General features: G+C 39.2%; 2 protein-coding genes across 2 annotated transcripts in view; one reads left to right on the top strand and one right to left on the bottom strand.

Annotated features, from left to right (window-relative positions):
• The first annotated feature begins 399 nt into the window (after positions 1-399).
• On the top strand, positions 400-14,213 carry fam162a (family with sequence similarity 162 member A). The gene is made up of 5 exons (XM_028800447.2): positions 400-567; positions 1,705-1,851; positions 8,851-8,959; positions 9,450-9,558; positions 13,405-14,213. Exons 1-5 carry the CDS (start codon positions 522-524, stop codon positions 13,513-13,515), a joined length of 522 nt encoding a protein of 173 aa, XP_028656280.1. The 5' UTR covers positions 400-521; the 3' UTR covers positions 13,516-14,213.
• A 3,451-nt stretch (positions 14,214-17,664) lies between these two features.
• The window catches only part of kpna1 (karyopherin alpha 1 (importin alpha 5)), a 67,501-nt gene continuing 64,472 nt past the window's right edge, over positions 17,665-20,693 (bottom strand). Inside the window, exon 14 of the mRNA XM_028800446.2 lies at positions 17,665-19,174. Coding sequence (XP_028656279.1) covers positions 18,987-19,174 — 188 coding nt within the window. The 3' untranslated portion in view covers positions 17,665-18,986. The remainder of the gene's footprint in view (positions 19,175-20,693) is intronic.

The raw sequence follows: 20,693 nt of genomic DNA, 5'->3' as shown, positions 1-20,693 counted from the left end.
CGTCACTCACAAGTGGATTATCAGGAAGCAAGATTTATTAAAATTATTTTAAAAAGAACTAAACACATGTAGGCATGCATATTAAAATGAAATCAGTCTTAATAATATAAACAACCTTCTAAAAATATACACATAATGTAAGAAAAAAGTATAAAATAAAAGATACATGTAAACAACACTTTTGTGTTTTTGTTGAACTCATAGTGAAGTACATAAAGAATTTCGGCACGCTCTGCTTCTTTGATAGGTCCTTATTTGCATGCGTCACGCCCACAAGCCGCCCCATTTCCGAATGTGGGTTGGACCAGGATTAGCGAATGTACCTTGCAGGTCTCCGTTGAGGGGGCGGGGAATTTGTGTGGGGGAAAAAAAACCTAGGCTGGACAATTTCAGCAGACAAACATTAAGCATAAGTGAAAAGCGGTGCGCGCGCGTGCTTACGTACGTACGTGTGTGTGTGTGTTGCTGAAATCGTCTCTTGTCATCACGGGAATTCCAGATCTTCGGGGAATATCACCAGAATGCTGGGCTACTTGAGGAAGAAGCTCAATGCGTTTTCTCATTGGGGTACGTCAGAAATGCAAAAAGGCCGATTTACTGAAATTCGAAGAACGGCTCTATTGCTGCATGTGAAATGTTGTTTTCTTTGCAAATCAGCAGTGTTAAAACGTTGACAACATGTGGCATGGTAACTTGATGGAGTCTAAAGATTCAAGCCACGAAGTCCTCGTGTACGTCTCGCGTGTTTGTCCTGGTTGTCATTGTGGAGCTCGGCTGCGACATTCTTTTCTGACACTGTGATTTTTATTTATTCATTGTCCCAGTATTTGATCTCTGATTCCTTCCGAACTACATTAAAACCAGCAGGACCGATTTGTTACGTGTGCTTTGATTTGCAGTATTGCTTGCTGAGAAGGTCACATCAAACTTGTCACTACGTATTGCCTTGTCAAAAAAGTGTCAAGATTTAAACTTTCTTATTACAAATACTGCAAATATAATGACGATTGCTACATTTCGAAATGTGGACCTTTTTATCATCACTACATTACTATAACAAAGAGTACATTTTACTAGTTTGTATGCCTCTCCATTAAAAAGTGTCTACCTTGTTAGATAACTTTTGCAAGTTGTCAAGCCAGGAAATAGCCACTGCAGTCTAAACTTTAGAATTGCATATTAGTATACAGTCTGCCAGTGTGCTCTTAATAAAGGCACTATATAAAATAAAAAATGACACTTGGCCTTAAGTTTTTTCACATGATGGTACTTATCTTAAAGTAAAAAAAAAAAACACATACGTGTCAAATACATTAGTTCACAAGGTTGCTCTGCTACAGTATATTTGGGTGTTGATATGAGTGGCGTTTATCAATTTGTTATTTGTTGACTAGCAGGCGGTTCTCCAAGCTTTGCAGTTGGTGATTGTGTGGTTTAAGTTTTGGTCTTTCGTTTCAGTATTGGCACTGACAGATTCCTTTGGTTTTTGTGCACACTCATTGTGCTTCATCCAAATCTTTTTTCAGGCATCAGTTATTCTCCTTCAGGTTATCTCTTCCCAGAATGAAATGAAAACATTTCAGATTCATCTTGATAATACACTTGACTAATTTAATAATACTTCTTTTTTTTTTTCTCAGTGTCATTCAGAAATCCAAAATGAATGTTCTTATGCCACTTTATTTAATCTGTGTTTTCTTTCAGGCCATTTGAATCCATATCACACTGTAACATTTAGAAGTGGTGCTTCTAAACATTCTTTTCAGAAGGGATTTTGTTCTAAGGCAGACGATCCAAACTTGGGACATAAACCCAAGTCTCAGACTGTGAAGAATGGCCATGGGATTTTAGGTAGGTAATCAGAGATTGTGTGTTAAGAGGACTTGTTTTGAGTTCTTGTGTGCATGGCGCCATGCTGTTTACTGTGGTGGTTTCAAGTGAACTGTGAAGTTTAAGTGGGGCTCAGGAGTAATTGGTCTGGCAGGCTGATTTAATTTATTACAAAACCAGACTGACTCGAGCTCTGCTTGATGATTGTTGTTTAAAGCGGTGTCTGACTAATTCTCCTGTGGTAACACTGTTGATGCATGTATAGAAACAATCGGGATGACAGATGGTAAAATGTAAATGTAGCACCTTGTTGAACCTTTGGGGGGAAGAAAAAAAGAAAATCCCATAATGTTTGAAAGCATTACCATGCAGGTTGTGCTTGTTCCTTTCTGGGCATTTTCTTTTGTTTGTCTTCTTGGGAAGGGCTGTAACAACAGTTGCATTGTAAAGCATTTCGTGATACTGCTCATCATGGAAAGGAAATCTGTTAATAAAATTCTGGACCTGGTCCAGTAATGTTGTATGTTTGAATATTTGATATGATTGTTATGCCCTACTTCTCTTTAACACTGTATGATTAATAGTTAGAAACTCATATTAATTAGCCTGACTTTTTTCCATATAATTATCTTTTTTTTTAAGCCTCATAAAGTAAAGACTCTAATTTTAAACGACAGCATCCAATAAAAAAAATCAAATGCATGTTTCCCGTTATGTTAGAATTAGCCAGCAAAGAAGAATAGCGAATAGGCTGATTCCAGGGCTACAGTGGATGAGTTATGAGGAAAGATTAAAAGAGTGGAGCTTTTTAGTTTAAGCAAAAGAAGATTAAGAGGAGACATGATTGAAGTGTTTAAGGTTATGAAGGGAATTAGTACAGTGGATCGAGGCTGTTATTTTTTAAACTGAGTTCATCAAAAACACGTGGACACAGTTGGAAACTTGTTAAGGGTAAATTTGGCACAAACATTAGGAGGCTTTTCTTCACACAGAGAACCATAGACACGTGGAATAATTTGACAAGAGGTGTGGTAGACAATAAAACTTTAGGGACCTTCAAAATTTAACTTGACGTTACTTTGGAAGAATTCACTGGATAGGACTGGCAAGTTCTGTTGGTCTGTATGGCCTGTTTTCATCTGTTCAGATGTGTTAAAGAACTTGTATAGGGGCCTCTGACACTGGTGTAATTGTTTTGGTTTTCGGTAATGGCGTGTAAATATGCCGTGTATCTGTTTGAATTGTGTATGTTGTTTGTAATGACACATGTTTAAAATAGAGTGCTGCCTTACAGATCCAGCGTCCTGTTTTCATATCCCTCATCTGGTCATTCTCTGTGTGGAGTTTGCATGTTTTCGGGTATGTGTGTGTTTTGTGTTTTTTTTTTTTTTTTCCTCGCATCTCAAGAACCTGAAACTTACATTAATATGTGATTCTAAATTGGTGTGTGTGTGTGTGTCTGTGAGTCTGCTCAGTGATGGACTAATGCTTTGCTTCTTGAATTGTGCCCAATGCTGCCGGGTTAGGCTTCATCCATCCATTCATTTTCCAACCCGCTGAATCCGAACACAGGGTCACGGGGGTCTGCTGGAGCCAATCCCAGCCAACACAGGGCACAAGGCAGGAAACAATCCTGGGCAGGGTGCCAACCCACCGCAGGGGTTAGGCTTCAGCTCCACGCAAGCCTTAAATGAATTAGGAGTGAATAACTGCTGAGTTTGCACGTTTTAAAAAGTGTGATACTGAGAGAAAAACCTTTTAATATATTGAATTGAACTACATTTATTGTACTTTAGCAGTTTAAAGTGTACTTCAGCTGTAAAATATATACTTGTTTAAAGGAATTCCCCACTCCAAAACATTTCTTTTTATATTTTACTTACCCCATGTATTTTGTAGTGATGGTAGGGAAAAACTTTTGATCTAATGTTTTCATGCAGAAAGGAGAAAAAACTGTGTGAAATAATATAAGCCAGTAGTGACCAGTGCTCTACAACAGCACACGTTGTGAAAAACATCTTGTGTTACTCGTATCCAATAGTCCATATGTCCATTATCCAGTTGTGTGCTTTGTCAGTAACACATTGTTAAACAGATACTTCCAGAATAATCATCACTTATCATGACAGGAATCTAAAGCTTCGTGGGATTGGCCTTTTGTTTTTTGTTATTGTAGGTTATGATTGTTCTGGAAGTATCTGTTTACCAATGTTTTAGAAAAAAAAACCATGCATTTTGCACAGTTTGAGCATATGACTGGATGACTGATATTTGGATTAAGTGTCACGGGTAGTGTGATGTTTTTTTTTTTTTCTTTTTCCATGAATATTTTTCATGTTGTTTACTGTTAAACAACATTGGGCACTATTTCCTTCTGTTATCTCAAATTTCTTTCTCTCTATCCTACACGAAAACATGACATTTATTTTCTTTTAGGCTGCCACTACAAACTACATGGGGTAAGTAACATATCTCTCTGTTATAATAAAAAAATCCTGGGACGAGACGTGACTTTTTCAGAGAGACACTTTCACGTCCTGCGAGACGAGACTTTGTGCCAAGAGATTTAAACACGTCCGGGGCTGGAAATAAAAGACAAAGAGTAGATGACAAAGTAGAACGTCGTAAAGAATTCAAAAATGTTGGCGCGATGCACATGCAGAGCAGGTTAGAGGTAATGAAGGTACGAAAATTCGAAATTTAAAAAAAAAATTATAGTAGAGACGGTATTAGCGCAAACAAAAAGGAAATTATTATTTGGTGAAACAATGGAACAGTGAAAAGAGATTGAGTATATTGTTCGGATTTAAACTTTAAGTCGGAGACTTGTAGATCGTCTAATTTGTGTTGCCATCAGGGAAAGTAGTGTGTCTTCTCCATGAAGAGGCGTATCCGCGAGAATTAACAGATTTGTTGTTTGGTGAAAGTGAAATCCTTATATGCGAGCGGCAGATGCAAAGTGGCTGGTGAGCGAAGCTCCCTAGTTTAAAAAAAAAAAAAAAAAAGTTGTGCTACCCATCTAAGAGAGGTTAAAATCTAAGTAATCAATATAGACTGCAGCATTAAACTTTGCAGTGCACCATCTATTGGAAAGTATTTTGTAATGTTTGCAGTATTAAAATGTATTGCATCTGTCATTCCAACAGATGGTGCATCACAAACATTTGTGGTATTTCATTTTATTACTGATATGTCTGTTATATGCCATTTGGTATGGAACATGAAAAGCAATGGTAATGTTTTTGGATGCACTACAATGCAAGTTGTGGTGCATAACAGTGTTGGAATGACATTTGCAATGCATTTCATTCTTGCATATGTTTGCAATGCACCATCTGTTGGAATGAAAAATGCACTGCATATGTTTCTGTTATGACATTTGTTATGAGATCTGTAAAAGCAATGTTAATGTATGTAATGCACCATCTATTAGAATAAAAGAGACATAGCAACCAGATGGATGCACAGATAGACACACAGACACTTATCCTTTTATTAAGGTGGAAATATTTGGGTGGAGTATTCCTTTAAGACACATGGATCTCTCTTCCTTGCTCTTTTATTATTCAAGTGGAATTATTTGTTTTTTTAGCAGATGTGGTATTTCTGTTTCTGCACGCTCGATAGTGTTGACAGTAAATTTTGTATTTTTTTTAGTTTGCCATTTTAGATTACTTTGTTTCAATAAAAGGCATCATGGTTCAATTCTGTAACATAATACATTATCATAAATTCCTGTGGATGGGAAGAGGAGTGAAAGTTTTTTTTATTGCTACTATAAGTTTACTCCTTCCATTATTTCATAAAAAAATCAACTCCCACCCTGACCTGAGTTGCAGAGATGTCGAATGCTTGAAGTTCAGATTTAGTTTTAAATCGTATATTAGTGAAAGAAAAGGGATGGGGCCACTTCTGAAAGGGAGAAAAAAGTTTCCGATTGAATTGTCTCGAAATGGAAGAATGTGTAGTTACAGTTTGAATTTATTTACATAGTTAGTCTTTTTTATGTTCAGCTCTTTGGAAGTTTGGTGTAATTTAAATACAACCCCCATCTCAGTGTCCCCAGACCAGGTTTTCAATAAGAGATGCAGTCTTCAGGTAAAGCAGCACTGAGGGTTTGCACCTGCACTGGTAAGAGTGGAATGCTCACCTGTAGTTCAAAGGAAATACTTTGCTTAATGCTGAGGGCAAGAAAGTAGTGTTATAATATATCGGGTTTGCTAAAAAACAAGTTGATAGATGTGTTTTATGAGGTCTCCGAACAAGAGTTGTGGTAAAATGTGAAATTATCTAATTAAGAAAATCCAATTTAATTGACGAGCATAGCTTCTTCCTGGCATTCCGGAATAATGCCAAGAGTTTATATATTTTAACGCCAGTAAAGTAAAGCCAAACCCTAGCTGGCCTAGTAGGCCTGGCTACCAAAGGTTTTGAGCCTCTGTTTGCTGGAAAGAGGATTTTGATTACTTGCTTACTACTCTGGTAACTCTAAAATTATATTCCCTCTTTCTTTCCTTCCCAGTTTCTTTCATGATGGTGGTGCATGTGACTTCACCCCAACTCATTTTCAGATCAGAAACTTAGGCACAGTTCTTCTTGTACGAGGCTATTGTAAACCCAGTTTTAGATGTAACATCTAAGGTAATATTCTGCCCTGCCTTGCCCACAAGGATGCCAGGCTTGTAGGCCGTGTTCCACGTTTTCCATTCCCCAGACCCCTCAGTAGATTAGTACATTTTGGTTGTTAAAGCAGCTCCCTGTATTTTAAAAGCACTACTTACTGCCACTCATCCGAGTCAGAATTGGGTGCTTGCAGCTGTATTTAAGAAGTTTATTTCACCTGTGACAGTCCTCCCTGTGGTCTCACTCTTAAAAAGACAGCTTCACTGGCTATGGACCATGTTTTGCCAATTGTTTGACGAGGAGATCCATCCATCCATCCATTTTCCAACCCGCTGAATCCGAACACAGGGTCACGGGGGTCCGCTGGAGCCAATCCCAGCCAACACAGGGCACAAGGCAGGAACCAATCCCGGGCAGGGTGCCAACCCACCGCAGTTGACGAGGAGATCTTACAGCCTTTTTGCTAGCTTTTCTTTTAGCAGAGGATTAAGCTTGCCAGGAATCTGCTGGGTTGGATTCCTCCATCTGTGTGGGAGAGCACTGCATGTTTCCACCCGGGGTGCAATGTTCTCTCTTAAAATGGTACCTCTGAAGCTTTCCCATCTGATGTTCTGTCACTGCCAGTATTGGGTTTTCTCCTATGGAGGGTTATATGAGTGACTTTAGCCTACATTAGTCAGGCTCTTGCAGTCCCAGTAGCCATTTTTGCAAGCGACAAGATTATTAATAATAATAAATCTTTACACGTTGTTTTTCTCAATACTCAAAGCTTTTTGCCGACTCCACGCAGAGAGGACCCGGGATGCGAACCCATGTTCTCCTTACTGCAAGATAACAGTGCTACCACTGCACCAAAGTGGAATATTGAAGTTCTATTTTGAGCTTGGCAGCCCTCCCAGGTTTTTTGGAAGGTATTTTTTGGCCATATTTCAGGGATCAACCAAAGTGGAATAAGTGAATTGACAGTTTCATAACTTGGAAATAAATGCTTTGTTAGGATTTACACTTTTGATTGGTTGCTTTGGTGCTTTGATCTCCAAAGTGGCTTTGTAAGATGCAACTCATACTATATGCTGTATACTTTAAGTGACAATTTTTAAATATGCAAGTAGTCGTTGAGTTCCGACAGACCGTTGTATGTCATTTTGGATGTAAGACGGATTGGTAAATGTATTAAAACCTGACCGTATGTATAGTACGGTATAATAAGTCTCTTAAGTCGTATTGTTTTATATCCTTTTTTTATCATCATTCTTAGCAATTGTGTAGATTTTCTATCATTTGTTTTTGTAAATTATTCTTTTATTTTATTATTTTGTTACGTTATTACTGTTGCTTGCATGGGTGCTGCACCTTTAACAGCTTCACGAATCCTTTTTTTGTCTGGGTTATGTTACGTCATCAGTGTGAGCCTCTCCCAGTGTTCACAGCATTAACTGTGAGAGGAGTAATTGTACCAGCAGAGTTTGAGCATTCATATGTCTTCTGTTTTAATGTGTCAGCCTGTTAATAGTAAACGTTAACAGATAAAGAAGTTCAGTGTGGTTTCATTACCCCTTTGTGGCAGTTCGTACAAAGCGGCACATTGTGAGTCACAACACAGAAGCTTTGGCAATTAACTGGATTCAAAGCCAGAGAGTAGCAGTACAACACGTGCGGTGAACACTGGTTACAACGGGATAACTTAAAGTCACATGCGATCACATTCGCTTTCTTTCCTCCTTCAATACTGCATGATCACCTTCATTTTTATGTTGAGATCAATTGCCTTTTTTTCCTGTTATTTAAGACACATGTGACTGAATGTAGTCGAAACCACTGCAGGTAATTAAACCAAGATCGAAATGAATGAGTCGCGACATACGGAATAGCATGGCGAACACTGTTGTTTGCCCGTGAGACGTGGTAGCAGTCGTAAGTCGAATGTAAGATAAATATATTATAAGTTGACGACTACCTGTATTGGGTCCATGTTAGATAAATGTGAATAAAGCCAAAAACCCTAATATATTTGTATTATGTGTTGGCCAAAAAAGACTATAAAATAATATCTGTGCTGTTTAATAATAGTTGATATTCTATTGGCAGTGATGACAACATCCTAACTACACTGGTTAGGGGTTATAATATGACATGTTGTAAAAGTACCCGGCGAATGAAACATTCTAGGGGTGATGAGGGATTTTGGACACTGAATTGATTTATAAGAGACCCATAATGAATGTTAAGGCACAAATCTTGGTTGTTATCTACCCCCCTTCCCCATACTCTGATATATCTAAAGATCTGTAATGGTAGAAAACTGCTGACAGAGTTTGAAAAGCACGTGGGCCTAAAAGGGTAAACAAAAAAAAAACTTGAGGTTTTACAAGCAACGTGTTTATTTTATATCATCAGATCAGTCGTTATTTAAGGTGCCTGGGCATAAACCTACAGAAATGGACAAAAGAATCTTGGTGTGGGCTGGCCGATTCAAAAGCAAATCAGATGTTCCTGAGATGATTTCGTGAGTATTTTGTTTACTGTAGGTCTTGCATTATAAGAGGATTATATATTGGATTATTTTTTTTAAGTAAGGGCCTTAAAATAAAATAAAAAAAAATATTTTCACTTGTTGAAATAGTGTAAGTGATCTTGTTATATCTTGTATAGAATTGACGAGATATGGCAGTACAAGCCTGAGGCTGTACAGAACACATTCATTTATTTATTAAAAAAAGTGTTGTGTGAAATAGTTACTCAAAAAAAAAGAAAGTAGAATGGATGTATTTCCTCGTGTTGGCATCCATGCCAGCTTTCTCCTCCTCATTACCTTCATAATACATTCATTTTACAGGTCATTATCCTCAAGAAGTGGAATATTTGCTTTATTAGTTGCTAGCATTATTTGAGAAGGGTATCTTTATTTAGTTAGCCATTTCAAGCATGTCCATTTAATCAAATGTACTGAAGTGTTTGGTTTGTTTGTTTTTTTTGTTTTTTTTTTCCATTTTTAGCTTCGAAATGATAAATGCAGCAAGAAATCGTGTAAGGATAAAGGGCTGCTATATCATGATCTTCCTGACGATTATGTCGTGTATAGGAATGACCATATTAGGAAAGCAGGTGAGTACTCCTATTGGCCGATTGTTCATTTTGATCATGTGCTGTTAGTCAAGCTCAAATGCTACAATATTAAACCCCTCCGAATCAGAAAGGTTGGCATTTAGACTATAACCTGATCTGTATCTGAACTGTGAAAGCTTTAACCTCCTTGGTACTCCACAGGCATGAGTCGGGTTTGGAATTCTGTGCAGTTATGGTGAAACCCGAGTCAGACCCGTGGTGATGTGTAATGATCCACTTTACAGTGTTAAGCCCGAATAACTCTCGGGACAGTATTCTGCTGCCATCTAGTGGAAGAAAGAAGATCATGCTGCCAAAAAAAATATTTCTATGCTTGGTTCCAAAATTGGAATCGTGAGGTGGTTTGTCGTGTGGTGTGTGCGGCAATGCACTGTATCAGTGCATGCTCCCAACCTCTCTCTCTGTCTCTCTCTGCTTTCAAGAAGCATCCAACTGCAGAGCCATATAATGTCTCCAGCAGTGTGCGCTTGCTTCCTGGGAAGGAGTTTAGTTAGTGATTGTGGCATGTTACTTACCTCAAATCTGTGCAGCTATAACATAAATGACGATACCCCTCCCTAGTGATACAGCGGTGATGCTAAATAAGTCGTGTAAGATAAATACAGTTAACCTTGTTTAATGTTAGCTTACACTGCAAATAATTATTCGAATGAAGCTGTTGACAACGCCTGGTCTTGGAGGGGGAAACCAAGAGGTGGAGGTCATCAAATTTGGTAATGTGGAAGGCACTCTGTGAAACAGGCGGTGACGACGACAACATCATCCATCCGTCTGGAGTTGAGCCTCAAACTTTCAGGGCAATTGCCAGAGCTTTTTATGCAGTTGTCCCAAATGACAAACATGTCACAACCAAACATAGAAACAAACTTTTTGTATTGAATACAGTCATTCTGTGTTCAGATCTTGTTCACGTGAAGTCTCATGGTCATGACAAAAGTGTGTCCGGGCCCAGAACGTTAAGCGCAGTGTGAGTGCAGGCCAGCGGCTTCATAAGGGAGCGGGGGACAATACGGAACAAATGTGCCTATTGTGAGTACACCTAAAGCCTGGCTTAAATGGGTAGCACAGCTACACTGCGTTCCAAATTACAGTGGTGCCTTGGTTTGCGAGCGTAATTAGTTTCGGAAATGTGCTTGTAATTCAAAGCACTCGTATATCAAAGCGAATTTCCCCATAAGAAATAATGGACACTCAGATGATTTGATCCACAACCCAAAAAATATTCATATAAAAACGATTAATAAAAAATATAAAGTAAAAATACATAAAGCAAATTAACCTGCACTTTACCTTTGAAAAGAATCGTTACACACACGCACATGGTCACAATGCTTTAGTATACAGGTACAGTATACAGTGATCCCTCGCTATATCGCGCTTCGCCTTTCGCGGCTTCACTCCATCGCGGATTTTATATGTAAGCATATTTAAATATATATCGCGGATTTTTCGCTGCTTCGCGGGTTTCTGCGGACAATAGGTCTTTTAATTTCTGGTGCATGCTTCCTCAGTTGGTTTGCCCAGTTGATTTCATACAAGGGACGCTATTGGCAGATGGCTGAGAAGCTATCCAGCTTACTTTCTCTCTCTCTCTCTCTCTCTCTCTTGCGCTGACGTAGGGGGGTGTGAGCAGGGGGGCTGTGTGCAGCTGCTTCCTGAAGGACATGCTGCACGGTGCTTCGCATACTTAAAAGCTCAAAGGGCACGTATTGATTTTTTTTATCTGTCTCTCTCTTCCTGCTCCTGACAGAGGGGGTGTGAGCTGCCGCCTTCAACAGCTTTGTACCGGCGGTGCTTCGCATACGTAAAAGCCAAAAAACCCTATTGATTTTTTTTTGACTGCTTGCTTTGCACTCCTTTGAAAAGGAAGATATGTTTGCATTCTTTTAATTGTGAGACAGAACTGTCATCTCTGTCTTGTCATGGAGCACAGTTTAAACTTTTGAAAAAGAGACAAATGTTTGTTTGCAGTGTTTGAATAACGTTCCTGTCTCTCTACAACCTCCTGTGTTTCTGCGCAAATCTGTGACCCAAGCATGACAATATAAAAATAACCATATAAACATATGGTTTCTACTTCGCGGATTTTCCTATTTTGCGGGTGGCTCTGGAACGCAACCCCCGCGATGGAGGAGGGATTACTGTACACTCGTACAGATGTTGACTATATGAGTGAGGCATGCCGACTGAGGCCAAGCATAGGAGACGATTACCCACAATCCTGCAGCGAGAGAGAAGAAGTTGTGCTCGGTTGTGATCACGTAACGCTCGGCAGACAGAACGTATACTGTCACGCTTGGGTCATAAAGTTGCACAAGTTCACTCAGGGTTTTTAAGAGACAGAAACTTTATTCGAATACAGGCGGAACAAACACAAGTCTCTTTCAGGAGCGATCTGGGTGCACTGTCAAAAGTGGTCACCACAGCTCTGCCTCTTGATTAGAAGAACACAAAATCTTCCTCCTCAAAGGGGTGCGGTGGCTCGGGAGGATGTCTGGGTGAAGAGAGACAAGGCAGTGAGACACTAGGACAGTCGCGGTGCGGTCTTTTAAATGTTTGAAGCCCCGCGTGAGATGCAGATCATGCGACACGGTAGCAAACGGTAGGCTAGCAGCTGATCCCGCAAATAGGAGATGAAAAGCTGTGTTTCACTGTTTAAGAGGGTCCCCTTGGGGCCGTGTTCACAATACGCATTGCAAGACTTCGCTCGTTTATCAAGTTAAAATTTATTAAAAATTATTGCTCGTCTTGCAAAACACTTGCAGACCAAGTTACTCGCAATCCAAGGTTTTACTGTATTAGGCAAGTGACATAACGGTAAGATTTCAGTTAAATAACCATTTTTAGTTTTTCAATGAAAGTTTTTGCATGTTTTGTGTCTCGTGTCTTTTTAGGTAACTGGGATCAATCTCAGACAGGTTCGAAAATTAGTTTGCCATCTTAATTAAAGGGAAACCTACTTAAGGAGGTTGTTCCAAATTATTAAGCAAGTCAGAGTTCTCTTGCAATATGAGGAGAAAGAAAGATCATCAAACTGTGGAAACATTAGTGTGTGCTTCATAGCGCAGACAAATTTGGTCAGATAAAGGAAAGTTTCTCTCGGGCAATTAAATCGGATTTAAAGAGCAGCTATTAAAAAAGCCACAGGTATTTCAAGCTGCTGGTGTCTCTGGAGTCCCAAGAACCTCTCAATGCAGGATCCTTCCAAGGCTTTCAAGTTGTGCATAAAGCTGCACTTCGGTCACCCCTAACCAACACTCCCAAAGAGAAACATTTGCTGTAGGCTCAGAAACACACGGAGACCAAACTTCAGTTTTATCCACTGGTGAATACTGGCTGGTCCCGATGGACGGAGTTCTGGATGGTTGGTGAATGACCACCCTGTTCCAACATGACTGTGATATCAGCAAGGAGGTGGCAGAGTGATGTTTTGGGCTGGAATATTGGGAAGTAAGATGGTAGCTCCTTTTAGGGTCCCTGATGGGTTCATTGTGGTGTTCCTAACCAACCGTTTCCTGCCATTCTATAAAAAGAAGAACCATGCCTTCTGCAACTAAATTATTTTCAGTGCAAGACAGCGCACCATCCCATGCTGCAAAAAACACCATCGACTCCTTGTTTGCTATGGTGTGGCCACCATCATCCCTTGACCTCAACCCTATTGAGATCCTGAGACCAAGCAGTCAATGGGGTTTTTTGCTCATCAGTGGCTTTTTAATAGCTGCACTTTTAATACTATTTATTTGATTACTTTTTTATACCTTGTACATCTTGGTTAAAGACATCTGCTGAATAATGATTATATATATATTTTTTTGTTCTAAGGCTGTTGATAGACATGAATCCTTGTCTGCTCTGAACATGGGAAAAAAGGCCCGCTGGAGAGAAGAGGCAGAGAAACCGCAAGACTCTCCTGCAGTTAGTAAAACCCACTAAAGCTGAAATCAGTCAAAATGTGTTCATTTCAGATTGTTTAATAGAGTATTTAGAATTTTAAAAGAAACTACGCACAGGAAGATAAGATAATCACCCCGAGGCAACAGAGGTAAACATTTTCAGTATTTTTTAAAGAGATACATCAGCCAGTTGTGAATAATCTCTTAATTTATTCTTTATAAATTATTGTAAAAAAGCCAGTGTATGGTTTCATTTACTAAACCTAGTGGTCATAGATTGTCAGAGAAATGGTAGTATCCAGTATTAGGGTCTCAGATTGGGTTTTGATGCCAGTCCCTGCTTTCTTCACCTTTATTTTCTTTACATTATTTAGAACTCTTTCTGCTAGAATAGATTAAATGCACCATTCCAATGTTTCAGTGAAACGAATGGTGAGCATAATCATGAGAAAATGTAGAGAGTGATGGGGGCACTGACATGAAATCGTACAGGCAGTAGAAATGAAGACACACGGCCTGATTGATATGGGAGCCTGTGGCTGGAGAAGGCCGCCATTTTCTACTGTGGATCATTCCTGGCTATTTCACCAAGCATTTTTAATGTAACGTTGAAGTGCCTTTTTTTCAAGATGTTGGCAGGTTAAGAAAGATGGAGAGTGGTGTGTAAGTGATGTAAACAGAATGCTGTTGTACTGTTCACAAATAAAGCAGCAGTTCTGTGCCTTGCTTTTTGAAAACCCTCCGTCTCTCAGGTTTCTTAAGACACACAAGTGCGAATCTCGAGCGCAGTCGGGGGACAATGACACAGAATGGTAAAACTGTTCGTTGAAATGGGTCTGAGCACAGTTCACTCACTCATTTGGATGAGAAGGGGTCTTTGTCAGGTTCACCCCTTTAAAGCTGAACATCTGGAGCCGGGTAGGGAAAACTGGTAAGGTGACGTGCGAGTCGGTCAATGCAAAGAATGCCAAAATGCAGCTGCTCCAAAGAAACCAAGCTACTCCAAAGTAAGATTTGCTGCCAGATGATTATAATCGTCTCCAGGACATGATGCAAGAAGTCCTGAAAAATGCAAGATATGTACTTGCTTTCTTGGCAGCTGTGGGGTCTTCTTCTTTTGGCTTCTTCCGTTAGGGGTTGCCACAGCTGATCATCTTCTTCCATATCTTTCTGTCCTCTGCATCTTGTTCTGTTACACCGATCACCAGCATGTCCTCTCTCACCACATCCATAAACCTTCTCTTAGGCCTTCCTCTTGCCTGGCAGCTCTATCCTTAGCATCCTTCTCTGAATATACCCAGTATCTCTCCTCTGCCCTTGTCCAAACCAACACAATCTCGCCTCTCTGACTTTGTCTTCGAACTGTCCAACTTGAGCTGACCCTCCTAATGTACTCATTTCTAATCCTATCCATCCTCATCACACCCAATGCAGTTCTTAACATCTTTAACTCTGCTACCTCCAGCTCTGTCTCCCGCTTTCTGCTTAGTGCCACCGTCTCCAACCCATATAACATAGCTGGTCTCACTACCGTCCTGTAGACCTTTCCTTTCACTCTTGCTGATATCCGTCTGTCACAAATCACTCCTGACACTCGCCCCTGCCTGCACTCTCTTCCACAATACCCATCTGGGATCAATGTTTATTTAATGTAGAACATCACCTTTAGGGCAATCACAGTGTAATCTGTCCTCTCCGCATCATCCCAACCATTTTCTGGCCCAAAAATTACAGGTTTTCATGACACCAGATTGGTTTTAGTCGCTAAAACCTTTGATAAAACCACACATCCTGACTATCAGTTAAGAAACAAATGACAAAACTATTAGGATGACTTCATCTCCTGGGTTTTTTTTTGGTTTACGTTCTTCTTGGGCTACTATTAGGGTTACCTTTTGGAGTGATGTAGCTCGAAGTGATGGACTATGTTAGGATATTTTATAGACCGAGGATTGTGAACTTTGTTGCATTGATCAAGTTCTTAAATTGGCCTTTACCCAACACACTGGAAGCCATCTGTTTTCAAGCATATGGTTTATATGGCATTATCAGGTCCACAATTTCCCTTGAGTTTACAAAGTTTTAGGTGTGATGATGCATCTCGGTGGTAGTGGAATTGGAACGAAGTAGGAATTCAGGCATTTAAACAGCTTGCACAGACAGAGGAGTCTGAGGAGCAGTTGTTTATCTACATCCTAGATACGCCTGTCGTAAACATTGAAGTCACAGAATCATCATCATCATCGTCATCGAGGTTGCAACCAGGAGAGCACATGAGTAAGCAGTGATGCAGGGAATACTTGATTGCAAGGCCCATTGTTGGAAGAGAGTCAAACCATGAAATATGCTTTCAGAGTGTGCAGGCAGGATGGAGCATGGGAGCAGACGTAGAGAAACTAGGTAGCTTGTGTTGGCTGGGCATTACAGTGGCATGAGACTACTGCTCAAAACCCCCCAAACAAAAGAAGAATTCAAGCATAATAGACAAAACATCTGTTGTGTTCTCTTCTCTCAGTTAAATAAGCAGGATTTGTTAAATAGTAGTAAAATAAAATATATTAGTACTGTATAACATTCATCTCCCAAGCATTATATTAATCCCAATGAGAGGCTGAAAGTATGGGTGGCTACAGAAACTGCTTGGCTAGTGTATGGAATACGTGAGGTACTTGCAAGCCAATGTTGTGTAACAGGTGGGTGTTCTGCACATTATCCACAATAATGATGAATGCATTCATGACCTTTGCTCTTTCCCTTTGCAAACACTAGAGTCTGACCAGAAAAAAATTATATAGATCTAAATTTATGAATAAAGCATGATAAAAGTGGTTTGTGGGTTGGTGTGTGAGTCCAGTTTCATCATCTTTGTACCCCCGTTTTATGTAATTGGCATCATAAATGAAGCTGAAGGGTCTGGGGTTATTTTCACCCATTTTCTAAAGTTGCCTGCCTATGTCAGGGGACATTCTGCATTGCTATTATCTACGCCACGTTTAGGGACTGAAGCATTACCCACAATCCTGCAGTTCTTACTCTGCTAAGCGTTCCTTTGCAGACATGATTATCACCTTGCAGCTCCTGGGACACCGACTGTGAATAGAACTGCCAGATCTTTCTTCAGGAAGTATTATGGAGTTAAATGAGATTGTTTTTGCCAAGACAACATTCTAATTGTGCTTACATATGTAAAATCAACAGACTTTCAGCCACTAATACACAAATTGGCTGACTTTGCATTAAAAGTGAAAATTGTCCAATTCTGATTGCCGTCTATTTGACTGGTGCAACGTCAATTTTTATATGGCTAAGTATAGTATAGTAGTATTTGGGTGTTATTCTGAAAATGAGACCTTTTTTAATTCAGTTTTCATTTTTAATGCACAGCTGTCCAGTTTCTTGCTGATTTTATGTTAATCTTGCATGTACTATTTTTTGAATACCATCATGTTTTGTGAAAAAAAGAATTCTCAAGTTCCCTGTCTGATGACCATTAAAAGATGCACAATGGTATGCAGGTGGTCAGGAAACAATCCTTGGCACAGCATGGAGAATGGATTGGACAGTTTGATCACATCTTCAAAGTAATCATTGGCTTTAATGGACGGACTGGTTAAGTGGGGAGTAAGTTAAGACCACTGAGGCCTTCCCATGAATAGCTCAGCTAGTGTAAAGTTAGCACAGAGCACTACCAGTCTGCTGTAATGCTTGGTAGTTACTACAGAAAGTTCTTTATACAGAAATGTGCATTTGCATCGTAGGAGTGCAGGGTCCCTTGCATGATCTTTCGCCCTTTAGATGCAGAACCCCTTGTGTTGAATACATCACAGTAGGAATGCATTTCTTGCCTCAGATGAGCAGCCGTTGTGCAATGATGCTCTGCCAAACAGGTGAGAAGCCATCTAATGCTGTACGATGTCTTAATTTCTACACCTAAAATATGATTCAAAGATGTAAAAAGTCATTTAGAATAGAGTATGGTGTTTCTGGAAATTTCTGGCAAGCAAATTCATATTGACAAAGCAATGGTTTTAAAAATCAATCATGATGGGTGCAGCTCTAATTAGTAGGCTGCAGGTCAAAAAGATTTAACATTAATTGTGCCCATTTCATAACGCATAAGAAGAAAAATTTACAGAGGAAAAAGATTCTTAAGCATAGGACAAAGATTTTTAAACAAAACACACACAGGGAGGTTTCAGTCATTTTACTTGTTTGGCTGTGACAGCACTGGCACGTCTGGTTAGCAAGAATTCAGACAGTACCAGCAGTCACAGGTAAAATCAGATGGAATACAGCCATACTTGTAGTGACTGGTCAGTTCAGATGGAATACAGACTTACGTGTAGTGACCAGACAGTTCAAAATGAATTTGCTAACTAGGTAAATTGTCATTATCTTGTTGATTTTTACCTACGTTTACACTAATGCTCCTGCCCCAGGAAGCACAGAGATATCCGAGTATCCACTGAAATTATTCTTACAATTCAGATACTGCCACTTACAGAGAACCTTTCTTCAATAAACAGAACATTGAAAACCAAACAAAAAGATCAGTATAAAGCCTGATTAACCACCCAATAAAAAATAAAATACAACAATGCATACTACTTTATGACCATCTGTACAATTTACAAGAACCCCCAGATAATCTACTCTTTGAACCCTTTTTTGTTTTTCAACCCTCAAAAGGAATATTTCTGTTTCAATGACAACTACAATTAGAATGATTCCATCATGGAAGGAAAGACTTTTTTTCTTCATTTCAGACATACCACAAATATATCAGGTTTGTGTCCAATAAGTGTCCAAGGCCAAAATGCCTTAAATTTAGAGCCTCAATGGCATACATAGAACAAGGGTTACTGTGTCATTATATTAGCCATCAAGGGAAGACAGCTAAAATAAAACTAGACATCACAGAGTCTCCACATAGAACTTTTTAAAACCAAAATAAACATTCAGATCAAACTTTTTCAGAGCATGAGTTTGTTTCTTCATCTCGCCTGGTTCTCTCAAACAGTAAAATAAAATTAGGATCCATTCCCCTGCTTGAATTGTTGCAGTTCCAATGTTCACTTAAGGGAAACACAGCAAATCAACTTACAGACAAGGACAGGCCACCACCCTAAGAAGACGCACTGCATGGATGCATGTTAATTGGCTCTGACGAATAAGCAGTTCGTTTAATCATTCAGTAGGATATGAAATTTGGAGCGTCAAAGTATCAGAAACCTGTTTGGCATTGGTGTCAAACAAAATTTCAGGTATTTGTAAAAGTGGACATCCTGACGTTCCGCAGTTTCAAAACTTTGCAGTGATTTGCGGTTATAATATAAGTGCACACAAATGGGAGATGTGGCCAACATCTGCTCCTTCAGTCAAGACTTTAGAAAAATAGTTTCTTTGGAGAAGCACTAGAACAATGCTCAAGAACAAGGTGTCCTTCAGGAAATTAGAAACTGAAAATTAGCACTGGATATGTTAATTGATGGTAGAAGTTAATGCCTGTCCTTATAGCTGGAAGCCATCCATGGGAGCTTCACACTGCTGGAAGATGTACTGCTGTTGCGCAAGGTCCACCTGTGGTACACTGCTGGCATCTTCATCCTCTGTGCTAAAGTAATGCTCAATAAGGTCAAAAGCCTTCTGGTAAATTTCCTGATTCTCGTGACCTTGTAGGAATTCAATTTTATCAAGGCCTTAAAAAGAGAAAAAAGAAAAGGGAAAAATAAATAAATAAATAAAAATAAGTAACTAGCAGTGATTTTCAAACAAAAACTCCAACACAGAAGTTATTACTTTTAAAAAGTAGTATTTTAAAATGTTACATTCAATTGAATTTCACTTCTGTTTGGTGGAATTTCAGCTGCATGATGGATGTTTTTTTATTGTTTTGTGCATTTTTCAATGTAGATGTTCTTAAATACTTGGGGTTGCAAAAGGATGTAATATTCCTTTCACTGACCACTCTTAATCCAGGTTTAGGCATCTGCATAATCCGAGTCTATCCTAAGAATATCAGGTGCAAGGCAGAAACCAAAGATGGTTACGAAGCCAAAATGTGTGCTTTATTCAATACCAAAATACAAAACATCTCGAAAATTACCAATATGTTTTTTACAAAAAACATAAAACAAAATACAACAACATTCCTGGAGCCAAACACAAAGATACAAAAAGTTAATAAAGTGGCTTTATAGTCAGTGCATTTACATTCACACACATATCTGGGCTAAGATGAATAACCCAGTGGAGGCAGAAACCTGGTTTCTTAAAAATCCACATGGGCAAGTAATCTTCTGGAGATCTCCAACGTCATTAAAGTGCGGAAAATGTAGTTAAAGGTCATCATTGAGCATAGAGAATATGAAAATAAGCATGACACCTGTTATCATTTTCATCTGTTTTATAAATATGTTTAGTTAAATTGATGCTTTATTTATAGATTTCAGTTAAAGGATAGCACACAACACACTCTTTTTTGCTTGGCTCTGAGATTTAGCCCTGTTAAGAACCCGGAATGTGTGCTTCTTGCTTTACACCCAGTAAAAGTGTGTTTGAAACAAACACATGTGCAGACTGATAGAGTGCAATGGACCTACGCCAACTACAAATCCTTAACAGTAACCCAATTAACACTAGAATCCCTGAAGCCTACGAAAAAAGTCGTAATCCCGGGCCATCCTAAATTACTTCACACCTCTCCATCAGCATCTTTTGTTCTGTAAATGTGTTGATCAGCACAAGCAGAAAGCAGCCTGCTATCCTATCCCCCCCACCGCCGAAGCTGAGTCCATCGCAAAATTCTCAGAGCTCAGGTCTCTTTATCTGGCAGTGAGGTGCCTGGAGTTGTATAGGGTAAATAATGTATCGTTATTTGGAATACACACATTTCAGGTGCAGTCCATGTCTACAACGATCTGTACAAGTGTAGGATGGCAGGAACTGCTGAACACATAGCTAAAGAAGAAACGTTTTCCATGTTATTAATAATGACGTGAAGTGAAGACTTTAGTCCAAATATCAAATAAACGTGTGCTTTTATTCAAGAATGTAACCAAAGAAAAAAAAATCATTAAATTTCCCTGTTGCTGTCAATGAGTTAAAAACTCAAGCTCAAATATCAATTGACAGGAAGTTGATTTGTATTATTGAATGGCATAGAGGTGATAATTCCTGCCATATAACCCAAAAGTTACGTGTTTGAGGACGGTGATT

This window comes from Erpetoichthys calabaricus, chromosome 4 (genome assembly GCF_900747795.2).
Source record: "Erpetoichthys calabaricus chromosome 4, fErpCal1.3, whole genome shotgun sequence".
NCBI classification, from domain to species: Eukaryota; Metazoa; Chordata; class Cladistia; order Polypteriformes; family Polypteridae; genus Erpetoichthys; species Erpetoichthys calabaricus.
Note: the sequence above shows the minus strand (reverse complement) of the source record. Positions and strands in the feature narration are given on the sequence as shown.

Bases quoted from the DNA above. Each gene is read 5' to 3' on its own strand.
- fam162a (XM_028800447.2), top strand. From the start codon at position 522: ATGCTGGGCTACTTGAGGAAGAAGCTCAATGCGTTTTCTCATTGGG. The intron at 568-1,704 runs GTACGTCAGAAA...GTTTTCTTTCAG, and splicing joins CAATGCGTTTTCTCATTGGG to GCCATTTGAATCCATATCAC. The intron at 9,559-13,404 runs GTGAGTACTCCT...TTTTGTTCTAAG, and splicing joins TGACCATATTAGGAAAGCAG to GCTGTTGATAGACATGAATC.